Consider the following 16,655-nt stretch of genomic DNA (forward strand, 5'->3'; position numbering starts at 1 on the left):
CATTCCCTTTCTTCTTCTCTTTCCTTTCTTTTCTCATAGACTCACAAACTGTTCTCCATCTTTTATTCATTTTATTCATTCCATCTTAAAGAGATGACTGATCCCCTTCAAGGGGAGTGGGAGGGAGAGGGAACAAAGGTTGGTCTAGAGTGTGCATGCCAGAATATTCTCCTAGGTAGCCAGTTATTCTTTGAGCCTCTGGACTTAGGGACAAGCTGGGGCACTAGGGAAAGAGGCGTGAGGAGATTCTTTACACCTTGTTTTAACTCTTGCTCTTATCTAGCCTCATTGTCTACAGTGCCTCACTAGACCCCTGAGGATCCCTTTGGTAAGGTGCATCTTTCTTTTCATGTGGTATTTTCTCTCCATTACCCTTCCCAAAGGACATGAATTCTTTTGAGTGTCTTTATGGCCAAGATTCCCTCCTTCATCCAGCCCCTCCCGCCTGTGCTGAACAATTAATGTGCTACCAAAGTCAGAATGAATGATTTCATAGTTGTTTGAGTGCCTCTGACTGTGAGGCCCACAGATTTTTAAAAATACAATGGATCCGTGAACAACATGGGGGTTGGGGCACCAACCTTCTGCACAGCCAAAAAGTCACATACAACTTCTTACTCCCCCAGAACGTAAGCCTTACTGATAACATAAACAGTTGATGAACACATAGTTTGTATGTTACATGTGTTATATATTTTTATAATAAAGTAAGGTAGAGAAAAAATGTTATTAGGAAAATCATAAGGAGGAGAAAAATACCAATTACAATATTGTACTCTATTTATCAGGGGAAAAAATCCTTATTTAAGTGGACCTGCACTGCTCAAACTTGTGTTCAAGGATCAACTATATATGTTTCCCCCACCATCCAAAAGTAGAATGTTTATATGAAACCTTTTTTAAGCTGAAATGGTATAAAATAGTAATTACCATTAATTTATATGGAAAAGTCTTTGAATGTGCCCAGACTCCTCCTCCTCCCCAAGAAAAAAGCCTTTCTTAGGCTTTTCTGATACCTTGGGACACATCTTGGCAAAAGAATGCAAAATAAATCTAGGTAAGGCACAGATGCTCTCAGACACACAGTTCAGAGCTATGGTGCTTTGATGCCAAGCTGTTGAGTGTAGCTCTTGGGGATGGAGCTTGGCTGTGCCACTCTTGGTGTGCAGCACCTCTGCAACTGTTTTGCTTCAAAATCAGCACCAAACACTATATTTACTTTCCCCCTTTTCATAAAAGTGAAAAATCTTCTCTGGATTTTTTTCAGTTAGCAAAAACAGGTAAAATACAAGGCTGAAGCAAAAGCAGAGTGATATAACATGAACTTTTGAAAGGCAGGGGATCTTTATATATGTCTGGTTGAGAATTTGGCTGTCTTACCTAGTCTTAAACCTCTGTTTTGGTTTAGGAAGCACTAAACTAGATAACTTTTAAGGTTCTTTATAGATCTTTTCTTTAAAAAAAAAACCAGCTTTATTGAGATGTAATCACATACTATACATTTGCACATTTGAAGTATACAATTCAGTATTCTAAATAAATGCACCCATCACTACAGTCAATTTTTAAAACATTTTTATCCTGCCCACAGATACAGATAACCTTCTTTCTCTTAGCAGTCAGTCCTGTACTTTCTCTGCGTACCCTTTTTCCTGCCCCAAGAAACCACTAACCTGCTTTGAGTTACTATGGGTTTGCCTATTCTGAGTATTTCATATAAATGAAATCATACAATATGTGTTTGTATCCAGCTTCTTTCACTTAGTGTCATGTTTCCAAGGTTCATCTATGTTGTTGCCTGTATTAGAATTTCTTCCTTTTTAAAAGGCCGAATATTCTATTGTGTAGATACACCACATTTTGTTTACCCATTTATTAGTTGATGGATATTTGGATTGTTTCCACTTTTTAGCTACTAGGAAAAATGCTGAACATGACCAGGTTTTTGTGTGGGTATGTTTTCATTCCTTTTGAGTATATATCTAGGAGTGAAATTGCTGTGTCTTATGGTAACTCTAACATTTTCAGTAATTACTAAACTTTTTCACAGTGGCTGTGCTATTTTATATTCCCATTAGCAATGATGAAGGCTCCAGTTTCTCCATATCTTCAAAACACTTGTTACTGTTCCTTTTTTGCTCATAGCTATCTGGTGAGTTGGAAGTGGTATCTCAACTGTGATTTTGATTTGTGTTTTCCTAATGGCTGGTGGTTTTAGGCATCTTTTCATGTCCTTACTTTCTGTGTGTAGGTCTTCTTTGGAGAAATGTCTGTTTAAATCTTTTACCTCCTTTTTAATTATGTTATTACTGAGTTGTAAGAGTTCTTTTATATGTGTGCCCTATCAAATACAACTTGCAAATATTTTCTCCCATTCTGTGAGTTGTCTTTTCACTTTTTTGGTATCACTTGTAGCACAAAAGTTTTAAAACGTGATGTCCAGCTGTACAACTTTTCTCATCTGTACAGTTTTTAAAGGTTTGGTCTAAAAAGGTGTTTTAACTTTATTCTTTCCTCATTAAATAGTTGGTTAAAAAAAATCTTAGAAGCCTGGCACTTTTTTTTAAATAAATTAATTTTTTATTGGTGTTCAATTTACCAACATACAGAATAACACCCAGTGCTCATCCTGTCAAGTGCCCCCCTCAGTGCCCGTCACCCATTCACCCCCACCCCCCGCCCTCCTCCCCTTCTACCACCCTTAGTTTGTTTCCCCGAGTTAGGAGTCTTTTTCTTCTCCCTTCCCTTATATTCCCTTTCACTGTTATTTATATTCCCCAAATGAATGAGAACATACACTGTTTGTCCTTCTCTGATTGACTTACTTCACTCAGCATTATACCCTCCAGTTCATCCACGTTGAAGCAAATGGTGGGTATTTGTCGTTTCTAATGAAGCCTGGCATTTTATCTCAGCTTATTGAAGGGCTCCACAGAAATGAAACCTACTAGACATTGCTTTAAATATTTCACATCATTTTATAGTTAATTTGTAATATAATACTCATAAGTTGAAATTTCATATGAAGGGTTACATCTTAGGTATATGTATGTATCCACCACCAAGATCAAGCTAGAGCTGAGGCCTAGCACTTTAGAAGACCCCCTCACCTAAATTAACTTTGAGCATAAAGTCAGAATCAGGCAAAGTACCTGGGAATCTTAGTTTTTTTGGTGCAGTCAAACTCAGTATTGGTTTTAATGACTTGGAAGCCATATGGTTTGCCAAGTTTTTATAGATGGTTGATCAGAATCTCTAAACAGAAACTGTTGAGTGAATGAAGTGCTTCCCCTGATTGTTAAACAACTTTTCCTCTTTAGTCTTTGAAGTCTTTCAGCATGTTGTACCACTTGATGGTGCTGTTGGACTGGGAGCTGCAACATTGTCACAAAGTCTTTAGAGCATATGATTGTTGATTTCAGAGTATGACTCCAATCTTTTATGTTTCATCTTTTTTTGAATCATTTGCTTCATTGTTTAAATGAAGACATTTTTTTGTATTCTTTTCATTGAGTGGTAGCAGTGTGCTTTCACATTCCTCCTTTTCCTAGGTATTTTTGAACAGTATAGTATAAAATCAGTAGCTTCCAACAGTTAAATTCTTTAGATTTTAGAGGGAGGAAAAAAGCTGGACATTTCTTTTAGAAAGCTGATTGATTATGAGATAAAAATCTTGAAGAATTTCTTTTCTTCCTCTCAGTAACAAAATGTGTTTCTGCATTCTTATTACTTGTAGTTAATGACTGGATGTTTACTAACTTGATCATTAACTGCTATTAAGATACTTAAATGTGTGATTTAAGAGACCTTGAAAATGTAAGCAAGGTTTTATTGTTAAAGGAAAAAAAAATCTTTATTAAATGGTTCATTTACTAGCTGTTGGTAAAAATAATACTCTTTGAGACAAAAATTCAGTTTTCAAAGGGAAGATCTCAGTTTACTTTCTAGTTGACATTCAGAAAAATCTAAAAATACATATCTAGCTAAAATTTTAATACAGAAATTTTCTCTTTAATTCATTAAAATGTTTTATTTTGTGGTTAATACATTTAATGTGATTGGTATAGCATTAGCACTCCATTCCCTTGCTAGAAGGACAGAAAAGACAGAGGGTTAGAAAAAAACAGAAAAGCACACTTAAGCAGGACTAACACTGAAGAACTATATAATTTATTACTTTATTTACAACATAAGGAATTTTATTTTGCAAAGTAATGAACAGTCACAGCTTGAAGATTCAAATAAGGTAGGGTGGCATTTGCTATCAGCTATCCTTTTAATTGTGAAAGGCATAATGGAAAAAGGAATTTTAGAAACCTGTTTGAGAAGGACTTGGTGAGCTTTTTAGAAGTAGAAGATTCTGAAAAAACAGGATATCTAACTTTACTTTCACGTGGCCAATTCCCACAGAGCAAAAACCAGGATTGCTAACTACCTGGAAAGGCATAAAAGAGTTAAGATCTTCTGGGGAATCATTATTATTTTAAAAATCTTTGAAATTAAAAGCACTGAAAGCACTTACCTCAGTTGTCAGGTCACTGACAGGAGCCTGAATGGCTAGCACAGACTGCTTCACTTTAAGAAAGTTAGCCATATCTACCTTTCTTTTGGGACTGGGAAAAAGTTTTGATATAGATTGGGCTGACCTCCTAGAAGAAGAAAAAATGAAATAAAGTATAAGTGCCTTGTCCAGGAAAGGAAGAAAAAGGAAATGATAGGTTAAAATTTTTGGTGTTAAGCGAGTATAATCTCAAATTATAGTGAAAAATACATTGAGAAAGACATCCAAAATTAAGATTAATTTTAAAAACTGGAACTGGTTCTTAAAATCTAAATAGGAAAACATTTAGAAAATACAAAGAAAAAGAACATTTAAAAGTTTAAGAAATGAGCCAGATTATACACTAGAAATATTCTTAAACGCACTTGAAAATCTCAGTGAAACAATTGTTGGGGAAAAATAAACATTTCCAAATTATTTCAAGATAAAATAAAGTAGACCAGTGAACAGTTAATTTCATCTTAAATAGACCAAGACTAGATAGCTTTATTGAGGTCTTTCAATTTTTTATGGAACTAGTGATTTCTCTACTGTCTCGTTTGTTCCAGTGTTGAAAAGCAAACTTGCCATTTCATACTATGAGTTAGGCAGACTCTTAACAAAGAGCAAGGAAGTCTGAAAACTTGACCAATCTCACTTTTGAACATTGATATAAAAATCCTATGTAAAAACTAGCAAATTATGTTTAATGTATATTAAATAAAAATCTAGCAGGATTAGAGGATTGGTTTCAGGATAAAAAAGATATTTTAAATAGGAAACATAAAATAGGAGACTATGATTATCCTATTAATTGCATAAAAATATTTGAGAAGCTAGCATTGATAAAATGTAAAACTTGATGAAATTTAATTTTTTTTTAAATAAAAATCAGATGGAAAAAATCAGATGGTACTTCCTTTTGGTGGTGAAGAATATTTTAGACTAAAAACTAACAATAATAATAAAAAAAAAAAAAACAATAAACCTATGGGTGCCTGAGCGGCTTAGTTGGTTAAGTGTCCAACTCTTCAGCTCAGGATTGTGAATTTAAGCCCTGCATTGGGCTCTGCACTGGACACAGAGCCTACTTAAAAAATAATAATAATTAAAAAAATAAACCTAGTTGTGGGATACAAGTAACATTTATCTATTTAACAGATGTTTGCTGAGCACCTACTCTATTGTTGGCACTGTGTTGAATAATAGCAAACTTGGAGCTTACATTCTAGTGGGGAAGGGTGACAAGATAATAAACACAATAAGTTAAGTAGATTGTATAATATGTAAGAAGGTGATAAATGCTACTTTAAAAAATAGTGCAGAGTAGGGGATTTTGGCGTGGGCTGGGTAGATTTGTGGTTTTAGCTGAGTATTTGAAAGCAGTTTCATTGAGGAGGTGTCAGAAGTAAGACGTGGCTTTTGTGAGGAAATAAGTGTAGATATCTGGAGGAAGAAAAAAGCATCTTCCGGCTGAAAGAAGAGCCAGTGTGGAGCTCTGAGGTGAACGTCTAAGCCATCAGAGGGTTTAACCAAGGCAGCTAAGACTGGAAGCCACAGAAGCACTATTGAGAGAGTTAGAACCTGAGCCTCCTGACTCCGAGCACATTCCTTCCTCTTTGTTGTCTTATGACTTCAGTTTTTGTGTTCATTCAATGTATTCTTCATTTTTCTGATCTGAAATTGTGGCATTTGGGAGTAGTAGAACTTAGGCATAGTTTAAATACATCTATTTGTGTTTGGCCAATGGCTATGAACTGAAACAGAAAAAAGTATTTGTTGTTAAAGTGGGTTTGAAAAACAAATGAAAACATAATATATTCTAACTATAATGTACATTAGTTATATTAAAATACAATATTCTAACCAAAGTTTAAAAACTTAGAAAGTAAACTTGCTGTTAGTGTGAATCTGTTATGCAAGAAAATTGAAGGTTCATTTGTCCCAGGCTTTTTTTATACTAATAGACATGAAGAAAATGACTACATACTTATGAGAGTATCTCACAGGAAAACTTCATTTATGTAATAATCAAGGAGTAATGTGCCCCACATGTGCACATTTTCTTTATAACGGGCTGTTAACCTTCGTTGATAAAACTTTCTAAATAATTTAAAGAAACATTTAATGGAACATTTAACATTAAGTGTCTTGATTTAGATCTTTACATAACGGATTGAACTTTTTATTGTTAGAGTAAACACGGATGTGATGCCTTTAACAAAATTGAGTCACTACTACAAAGCCACTTTTTCCCTGACCTCTCTCAACATCTATTATTTCTGAAATGGTGATTAAAATATCTACCTCAGGGGCACGTGGGTGGCTCAGTGGTTGAGCCATCTGCCTTCGGCTCAGGACATGATCCTGGGGTCTAGGATCGAGTCCCTCACTGGGTCTCCATAGGGGCCTGATTCTCCCCTGCCTATATCTCTGCCTCTCTCTGTGTGTGTCTCATGAATAAATAAATAATTTTTTTTTAATGCCCACCTCATAGAATGGTTATTAGGATTAACATGCTCACTATAGTATATTATTAGGTGCCTAGGACAGAGCCTGGCATGTTAGTAAAATCTAAATGATAATTTTTAAAAGAAATTATAACAAAGAGGAATGCAAAGGTTTTCAGTCTCTTAGGTATGAATTTAAGCACTTTCCTCTACCTTTCAAATTCACCTCCATTCTTCCTTCCTTTGCTATGTTTCTTCCAGGTGAGCCTTAATCTGTCCATGCTGAGAGTTTTCCAGATCTAATCCTAAGCCTTGCATGGTGTGCATTGTTTTCTCTGATGATGAAACCATTTTCCTGTATTATTCTATAGTGATGTATTCAGGGATAACCTGTAGGATTATGTGTTTCTGTTCTCAATGGCTTTAGGCTGCCTAGTTATTTGAGCTCTTGTGTTGAATTTTTATAGTTTTAAGGTTCCTTCATCACTGCGTTCCCCATAACTTGATATGGTCACCGCAGCCGCTTTTGTTAATTCCTCACTGCTTCTTATCTACAATGTCTGCTGAGTGTTGCATCATTGGGTAATCATGTTTTATAAAATAATGGCTATGGCAGGAATGGAAAGTAAATTTTAGCTTGTGTGTTCATTCTGATTAGTAGTGCCGCTCTAGAGTGCTGTGTTAATAAGCAGGATTCTGGAGCAGCATTCAGATTTGATGAGAAAGTGCTCTGATAATAAAAGGGGGGTGGCAGCATGAATAACCACGTATTTGCCGGTTATTGTCTAGAGTAAGAGAAGATAGATACCGTAGGTGAATCTGAGTAGGTTCTATAATGAGTAAGATGCAGAAATTAGTGTGTGGGTTTTGTGATAATATTTTGACTTCTTAGATGCTTTTTTGGTTATTGGTTACCCTTTCACTTTAGACATTAAAGTTTCCAAATAACTTATTTGTGGATAAATGAAGGAAATGGTTTAAAAGGTTTTGCACTATTTAAGTTACCATTGGGTTTGTTTACTTAGTAATTATGTGATTAAAAATTCAGGCCATGTCAAAACTTGGTGTTTTCTGCACTCAGTATATCATGTTATCAAAATTGTATACTCAGTGAAATTACAGATGTGCAGTAAAAGCACTGAATAGAAGATACCAGATTATTGATAAGCTTTTGCAAAGCAAATTAAATTTCCATATACTTCATTATGATGGCAATAAATAGGCACGTCTGTACAATTACTAGTTTTTATCATCATTTAATGTGTGAATATATCTGAGAAAGTTTAAATTTTAAAATGAATTACTTCTGGTATGTCTTTCCTTTTACATATATCACATATAACTTTTGCAGGTTGGATTTGCTACCATTTTATGCAAGATTGGTTGCTACATTGCATCCCTGCATGTCTGATGTAGCAGAGGATCTTTGTTCCATGCTGAGGGGGGATTTCAGATTTCATGTATGTATTTAAGCATTTTTTGTTATATATGTATACACACACATTTATATACTTCTAAGTTGAGTGAGGATTCTTTAAGAATATGATTATTATGTTGATAAGCATATTTTTGAAATTTGATAGTGGTTTAACAGTTCAGAATGTATGGACTTCTGAGTTTTTAAAATGTAAATTTTCTCAACAAAGCTTGAAATTGATGAGTGATATTCCAATTTGGAGATGAGCTGTCGCCACTACTTTGTTTCCTACAGGTTCTACACTTTTTGCTTTTGTAAAGGAAAAACCATTCTCTAAGGACAAGAGAGCCAGCATGTCTCATTTGTGTTCCCAGAAGAAACATAGAATTGGCCATGCAAGTCAGGGCATAGTGCCTGGAGGATGCTCTTTTAGATGTTGGGAGTCTAAATGGGGCATACAAGGTTGCATAATTGAGTTGATCAATGAATGCTGTCTTAGCCCATGTTTTTACTGATTCTTGCCTTAACAATCTTTACCTTGTATAGTGGTAAGTTCTTTAAAGAGTAGCCTGGTAAGTACCAGGGACTGGTTTCCAGACAGCTTCTTTCCCTTTGGAGTCCTAAGAATCTTAACAGACTGCCTGTTAGTGGTTCTCCAAACCCATACCACCCAGTCACCTTGTGCAAGTGGTATAAATACAGAATTGAAAGCAGAAAATGATTGCTTAAAAGTGACTGAAAGTGAATATTGGTAGACTGAAAAGACATGAAATTCAGATGGTTATGTTAGCCGTTGGGAAAATGGTGTCAGTACAACTTAGCTTTATAGCAATTTGCTTGGAATGCAAATAAATGTTTGCTATGCTCAGTATGTACTTTATTGCACTCATTATACACAAATTGGTATTGCTGAGTCCTCAGAACAGAAATAATTTCTAAGATCAGGAATCTCACAATGTAGTTGGGAAGACAAGGCACAAATACAAAAATAAGTGAAATAAACATTTAAACTCTAAATATATACGATATTAGGAGGAATTGCGTGCTTCATTGCCAAGTGAATTGTTCAAGAGTCAAAGCCTTGAGTTCAGAGGAAGGAGAATGTCTCAGTGAGGAGTGGGATGACCTCTAAAGGCTTCTTGCCATAGGAGTTAATTTATATGAGATTTGTGGTTAAGATTTTTCTGGGGCAGTTTTTGGTGAAGTGTGTTTTGGATTTTCATACATAGTATTAGGCAAGGACAAGTTTCTGTGTTTTAAAAGCAGTTTGGAAGCACTGAGCCCAAAAGAGTTAAGTGGTTTTGTTTTTTGTTTTCTTATAAGAATTCCTAAAGGTTTAATAGGGTAATGTGCACCTTGAGCTTTCTGGAAGGGATCAAATATGTAGTCACTCAAAGAACACATTTTGATAAATGCTGCCAGTTTGGGGACTGATGCATCAAGAGTCATGATGTTCTTGTTGATTTATTTAATCCTATCATGCAAAAAAAGTAACTTGTACTGGCAGACAGTATGACTCTGTTATATGAGCTATATGCATATGCCCATCAACCAAATCCAAAAACAACATACAGGTTGCTAGACTAAGCCTAATTAGTGCTTTTGGTGAGAACTTAAGATTATTTTATTCATGTATCTTTTGCCTCGCACCTCTGATAGTTGGGATGGGAGTTGAGGGATTTGGCAGTTTTATTCCTGCTGTAATGCTGTATTACAACTCAAAGATGGAGCAGAATTTTGGGAGAATACTATGGGAACCACTGCTTTCAGGGGAGAGAAAAAAAGATACTTGAGGTCACGGATCACTTCTGCCTCCTCGAGATCTATCTTTCCCTACCCTGACATCTGCAGACTTTGCCAACGCCTTGTTTTTGGTCTGTATGTATGCTTGACACTTTCCCATCCGTAAGTGAAAATAAAATAATAGCCACAAGAAAATGTCTTTCAACCTCATGTCCATCCTCTTTCATTTGCTTCTTGTTTGGGGTTTTTTAGAGGATACTTGTCTCTTCTGCTTCTGACATCTACCCTTTGTCTCACTGTCCTCACCCTGGCAGGGACCACCAGCAGCCTCCTAATTGCTTTATGTTAGTTGAGGTCCTTGCAGATTCTGAACTGCTGGACTGTTGTTTTCTGTCATTCTGTCTCTACCACTTGCTGGCATTGTTAATTTTGGTCAAGTTACTTAAGTGGGAGTTATACTGGTATCTTTTTAAATGGGATTGTTCTTATGGATTAAACTAGGTTATGATAATGTAAGTTCATCACACAGTGCTCAGACGTAGGTATTTTTACAATAATAATTATCCCTTCTCTCCCATCACTCTCATGGTTCTTACTTTTGACTGTTACTCTCAATATCTCTTATCAATAGTTAAATACCTTTTACTTTTTTCCAGCTGAGTTTGTATGTTCGTGTTCCCCACACTTTCTTCCTTTATCCTCCTTTTTGACAGAACACATTTACCTGGGGTCCAGTTGACTTTTATTTCTCAACAGCTTCAAATACATTTCTCTTGTCAGAACCTCTCTTGGTGCTTAGTAAGTTCTCATGTAATTCATATGTCCATTAAATAAACTCATGACTTCTCAGAAAACATTGTTATCCTTCACTGCCTCATATCAACTTCTGTTGCATCTGTAAATTTGAAATATTTTTTCTCTAATCACTAAGAGAAATACTTCTGCTTTTGCCCCTTGGACATTCAGGAGCTAATGTTCACCAAATTCTGTTGGTAATATCTTCTGAAACGCTTCCTCAAATCTAATATCTCCTCTTCATAGCTTGAATTAGGAGAATAGCGTTTTACTCAGGCTTCCCTATCTCTAGAGGCCTACTGTCTAATTCCAACATATTGTCACAATCACACTTGCCCTTTGCTTAAGAACCTCACCTGAGAAAACTAGATAACAAAACTATATGAAATCTCATTTAGTAGTCAAAGAAATTGTAGTTAAAACAACAGAATTTGCTAATTTGACCAACAGAATAGTAGAGATAATAGAAGTGAAAAACCACATGTACTTGAGGTCAGAATTTGGTAGGAAATTGGTAGTATGTTTCAAGATCCGTAGAGGCATTTATACATTGGACAGCTTTCAATAAATAATCCTATATATCCAAAAAAGCTTTATTCACATCATAAATTGTAGGGAAAAAGTGGAAAATAAGCTAAAAGCCCAACAGTGAATTAAGAAAATGGTCACATAATGACAATGCTGAAATGATATAAAGCCATTGAAAGTAACATTTACCAAAAAATTTTCATAACATATAGCAAGTGCTGCTTTTGGTGGAAAAAAAAAAAAAGCAAGCTATAAAATCTTACACAGAATAAATTTACAATTATGTTAAATTGTTTGGAAAGTAAACAGAAAAGAATTACATATTAATATGTTAGCAGCGGCCGTCTTTGGATAGTGGGACAATAAGTATTTTTTCCTTTCTAATTTTCTGTGTTCTCTAGATTTTCAACAGATTTTCAACAGATTTTCCTACTTCTTTAACAGTGAAGGGACAGGGGCACCTGGATGGCTCAGTGGTTGAGTGTCTGCCTTTGGCTCAGGTGGTGATCCTGGGGTCCTGGGATCGAGTCCTGCATTGGGCTCCTTGCAGGGAGCCTGCTTCTCCCTCTGCCTGTGTCTCTACTTCTCTCTATGTCTCTCATGAATAAATAAATAAAATCTTAAAAATCTTAAAAAATAAATAAAATCTTAATAAAAAAAAAAGGGACAGCTTTTATTTAAATATAAGCATACCAGCCTAACTGATTGACATTTTTAAAATTAGTGGTCTTTCAGGGGCACCTGGGTGTCTCAGTCAGTTAAGTGTCTGCCTTTGGCTCAGGTCATGATCCCACCTGGGATCAAGCCCCACATTGGGCTCCCTGCTTAGCGGAGAGCCTGCGTCTCCCTCTACCTCTGCCTGCCACTCCCCGTACTAGTGCTTGCTTTTTCTTTTTCTTTTTCTTTTTCTTTTTCTTTTTCTTTTTCTTTTTCTTTTTCTTTTTCTTTTTCTTTTTCTTTTTCTATTCTCTGTTTCAAATAAATAAAACTTAAAAAAAAGTGGTCTTTTAGCTTTTTAAATCAAGTCTCTGTAATGGTAAAATAAGTTGACCACATATCCCAGTTTGGCATATTTATATATAAATTCTATCTGTTTGCAATTGTATGAAATATTTTATGTAAATTTATTTAAAAAAAGATAAATTGAAAAGTCTGAGATCAAAAACATAAATAGAAGTTCCAAGATTTTTTTCTCACACTCTAGTAGATCAAGAGTCTTACCTACCCTACCCTGGAGATCAGTGGTCCATAGCATAAAATAAATAAACTTTTTGAAGGCAAATTTACTTGTTTATAGACTAGTGCCTTCTTAGTGTCTCGCATATAGTAGATTTTCCAAAAAATTAGAATGATTAAATGAATACAGTTTATGTAGAACAAAGTGAGCAAATTATAGAGGATGAAGTATAATGTCTATTTGAGTGAGTTTGTAATGAAGGACTAGGTTGTGGCCGAGGATCTTCCTAGATAGGCATGAGAAGTCCATACTTTTTATATGTTGATGTATCTGAAGAGTTTTTATTAATGCTTATGAATTTATTCAGTTGATCTCAGTTTCAACTGTCATTAATGAGTTATAAGCAACATTTTTACTAATAAAGATTGATTATATGAGTAAAATTCTATGAGACATTGAATTAGAAATATATAGAAAATTTTACATTGTTAATTCATTTACTTGTGCAGAAGTGTTTTGACATACCTTGTGATCATAAGGAGTCAACAAATGAGACAGGAAAATAAATGAGTGAGGAGTCAGAATAAGTTAGTCTTTTTTATAAGCTACAGCCTTTTATTTATTTTTTTATTTTTAAATTGTTTAAAAAGATTTTATTTACTAAAGAGAGAGAAAGAACAGAGTGAGAAGGAGAAGCAGACCCCTGCTGAACAGGAAATCCAATGCAGGGGCTTGATCCCAGAACCCTGTGATCCTGACCTGAGCTGAAGGCAGATGCTTAACCGACTGAGCCACCCAGGCACCCCAAGTTACAGCGTTTTAAAAAGCCTTCATCTTTTTTCATCTGAAAATGAGGGAGTGAGATAATTGATTTTTCATAATACATTTAAAAATTCTATCATGTTGGTTGTACCTCTTTCAGTAATATTTAAGAATAATTTTGAATGATACACTATATGTTTCATGTTTTGAAAGTTATAATGCTCAGTAATACCTAAAATTGTATGATGTTTCACAGCAGTTATTAAGAACTTATGTATCCAGAATCACCCAAAGAGATTTAAAGACATGTTTGTATATTTCCCAGCCCCACTTCCTCTGAAGATTCAGTTTTAGTGTATTATTTTTGAAATGCTTGCATGTATGTTTTTTGTCTGTGAAAGAAACACATGCTCTGTGTGGGTTATTTAGAAAATATAAAATAAATTAGAAGAGGGAAGCCCCATAATTTCATCACTTTAAAACAAACCTAATAATCTTTTTGTATATTTTCTTTACCTTTTTTCCTCTGTAATTTTTTTTAGAGGGGGAGGGGGGATAAATTCATAGTATATGTGTAATTTTCCATTCTTTATTTCTCACTGAGAAGCATTTTGCAGCCATTTAAGATACCTCTTATACATCTTTTTAAAGGGGTGAGGGTATAGTCTTTTGTTTTGTGAAGTATAGCTATTGTTACTACCACCACTACCTCCATCATCATCACCATCCTTATTTTTATCTTTATTTTACCAACTGAGCCGATGGGTTCACGGAATTTATGTGAATTATCCAAGGTCATATACCTCCATAATGGTGCAGAATGACCACAGGAACTCAGATTTCTGACTATAGATCATTTGCTCTTTTGTATCCCCGCAATACATCTATAAACATTAAGCATTTTCATTTATTTGTTCATTCCACAATAATTTAGTGTCTACATATTAGTGATACATATATGCAAAGATAGATAATAATAGCTAATTTGTTGACCTCTTCCTGATGCTAGGCACTATTGTGCATGCTTTATGTGTATCAGTTGGCTTAAGGCAACAACTTTATGAGGTAGGTTACTTTTATTCCATTTTAAAGATGAGATGAGGCACAGAGTTTAACAACTAGTAAGTAATAGAGTTAGAATTTAAACCCAGCAAGTCTGATCCAATGTCCATACTCTTAATGTATCCTAGGAGTTCATAAAATAAGATAAATCAGTTGAAGAGCTTCTCATATGCAGTACTTAACAAACACTTATTTGTGAAAGGATCTTTATGAAAGCTGTGCTCTTTTCTGAATTGCAAAAACAGTCAAGGAAGGTTAAAGTTCTATAAGTTGAATTTTATGATTTTATTTTTAATCAGTGCAGTTTTATTATGCTTTAATAACTTTATAGTGAGCTTCTAGTTTGCTCTGATGTTTTAAATGAGTAAACATAGTTTTGTTTAAAAATTATCCCTGAAGAGCTAAAAAATTTTAACACTTATCTTTGCTTGCTATAGAAGGTAGGTCCTTAAAAATGAAGATGATGAGTTTAATCTAAGGTGTTAGCTCCCTGAGTATATAGAAGCTTAGTATTTATATAAATGACTGTCATTAATTGTCTAGCTGCTGGTGAGGTTAGGCCCTATTTTAGAACCCAGTATATACTAAGGTAGTAGAATTCTCAAGTCATAGTTAGGAGACTGGGATTTTAGTACTGATCTTTCATCAAGTCATTTGAGAGCTTTGTGTTGTTTTGTTTTAATTATTAAATCAGAATTATAACAGCTATTGTTTCTCAGGATGTTTTTATGTGGAACAAATAAGATTAGGATAGTAATCTGGAAAAGTAGAAAACATTAAACTAGTTCAGGGCACCATGTGGAACAAATGAATAAGATAGGAGAGTATTCTATAAAAGTACATTAAATTAGTTTAAGGCTAATTTAACCACCATGTTATTGTCGTTGTTTACATAAAAGGTTTCTAGACTGTAGGTTGTTTTCTGATGAAAATGTAACCCATTTACATACACCTTGATATAACATGTTTGCATTGTACTGTTGGAATAGGATTTTGTTGTACTGAATATTTCTTGAAGTATGCGCCTAAGTTAGAGGGGTTATATTTGCAAAGGATTTAAAATTTGATATATAATTGTTAACGATGATAAAAAAGAACAATGATTATATTGGATATTTCACTGTAATGAATTTATGACAAAAATCCACAATTTATAAGTGTAATACACAAGCCTTAATAGTTTTGCTTAAGGTGAGCTCTTGGTACTTATTGTTTTTAAAGCACCATTTCCTAAAATTTGTTCCTTATAGTATTAATTTAATGGGATGTTAACTAGTAGTTGCTACTATTACAAAAGGAGGTCTATATTGCTAAATAAATTTGAGATAAATTGAATTAGATTAGGTTAAATAGGCTTCTTTACTTGGGAACCTATTTAAGCCCAATAAAGTGCATTGTTTCCCCCAAATTATTTGACCATGGAACTGTTTGCAAATCATATCCCAGCACTCGTGTTCCACAGAGCATATTTTGCCTTAACTTAAAATAATCTGAATAGCAAGAAATTTAGCTAAATTTATTTAAAATATTTAGAGTGAATGCAGTCTTATTAAAATTACATTTCTTGTCACAGAGATTTCAAAATATTAATTCTCTAAGCTAATGTCTCTTTTCTCTTAATTTGTAGGTACGAAAAAAGGACCAGATCAATATTGAAACAAAGAACAAAACTGTTCGCTTTATTGGAGAATTAACTAAATTTAAGATGTTCACTAAAAATGATACACTACATTGTTTAAAGGTTAGTGCTACATTATTTGGTTTGTTTTTATTTTTTCATGAGAGAGGCAGAGACACAGGCAGAGGGAGAAGCAGGTTCCCTTCAGGAACCCTGATGTGGGACTCGATCCCAGGACTCCAGGATCACCACTTGAGCCAAAGGCAGATGCTCAACCACGGAGCCACCCAGGTGTCCCTTTCAATAGACAAATTTAAAGTTTTAGTTATAAATGCTGGAAAAAATGAAATAAGTAAGGAATATTTGTTTAATCTGAAGGAAGACAAGAAAGGAATAAAAAGGAGCATTAAAGATGAGCAGACTAGAAAACAAATAATATGGTAGGTAGAAACGTAGCTATCACAGCAATTACGTGAAATGTAAAAGGACAAAATACAAGAGCCTGAAGAATATAAGACTTGATATAAACAACATTGTAGGTTGCCTGCAAAAAAGATACCCTT

General features: G+C 34.5%; 1 protein-coding gene across 2 annotated transcripts in view; it reads left to right on the forward strand.

Annotated features, from left to right (window-relative positions):
* UPF2 (UPF2 regulator of nonsense mediated mRNA decay) overlaps positions 1 to 16,655 on the forward strand; it is a 101,023-nt gene that overhangs the window by 43,337 nt on the left and 41,031 nt on the right. For both annotated transcript variants that reach the window (XM_026016590.2, XM_072749525.1), the window contains exons 9-10: positions 8,342 to 8,450; positions 16,102 to 16,215. In XM_026016590.2, coding sequence (XP_025872375.1) covers positions 8,342 to 8,450; positions 16,102 to 16,215 — 223 coding nt within the window. The remainder of the gene's footprint in view (positions 1 to 8,341; positions 8,451 to 16,101; positions 16,216 to 16,655) is intronic.

The sequence above is a fragment of the Vulpes vulpes genome, chromosome 2, assembly GCF_048418805.1.
Source record: "Vulpes vulpes isolate BD-2025 chromosome 2, VulVul3, whole genome shotgun sequence".
Classification (NCBI taxonomy): domain Eukaryota; kingdom Metazoa; phylum Chordata; class Mammalia; order Carnivora; family Canidae; genus Vulpes; species Vulpes vulpes.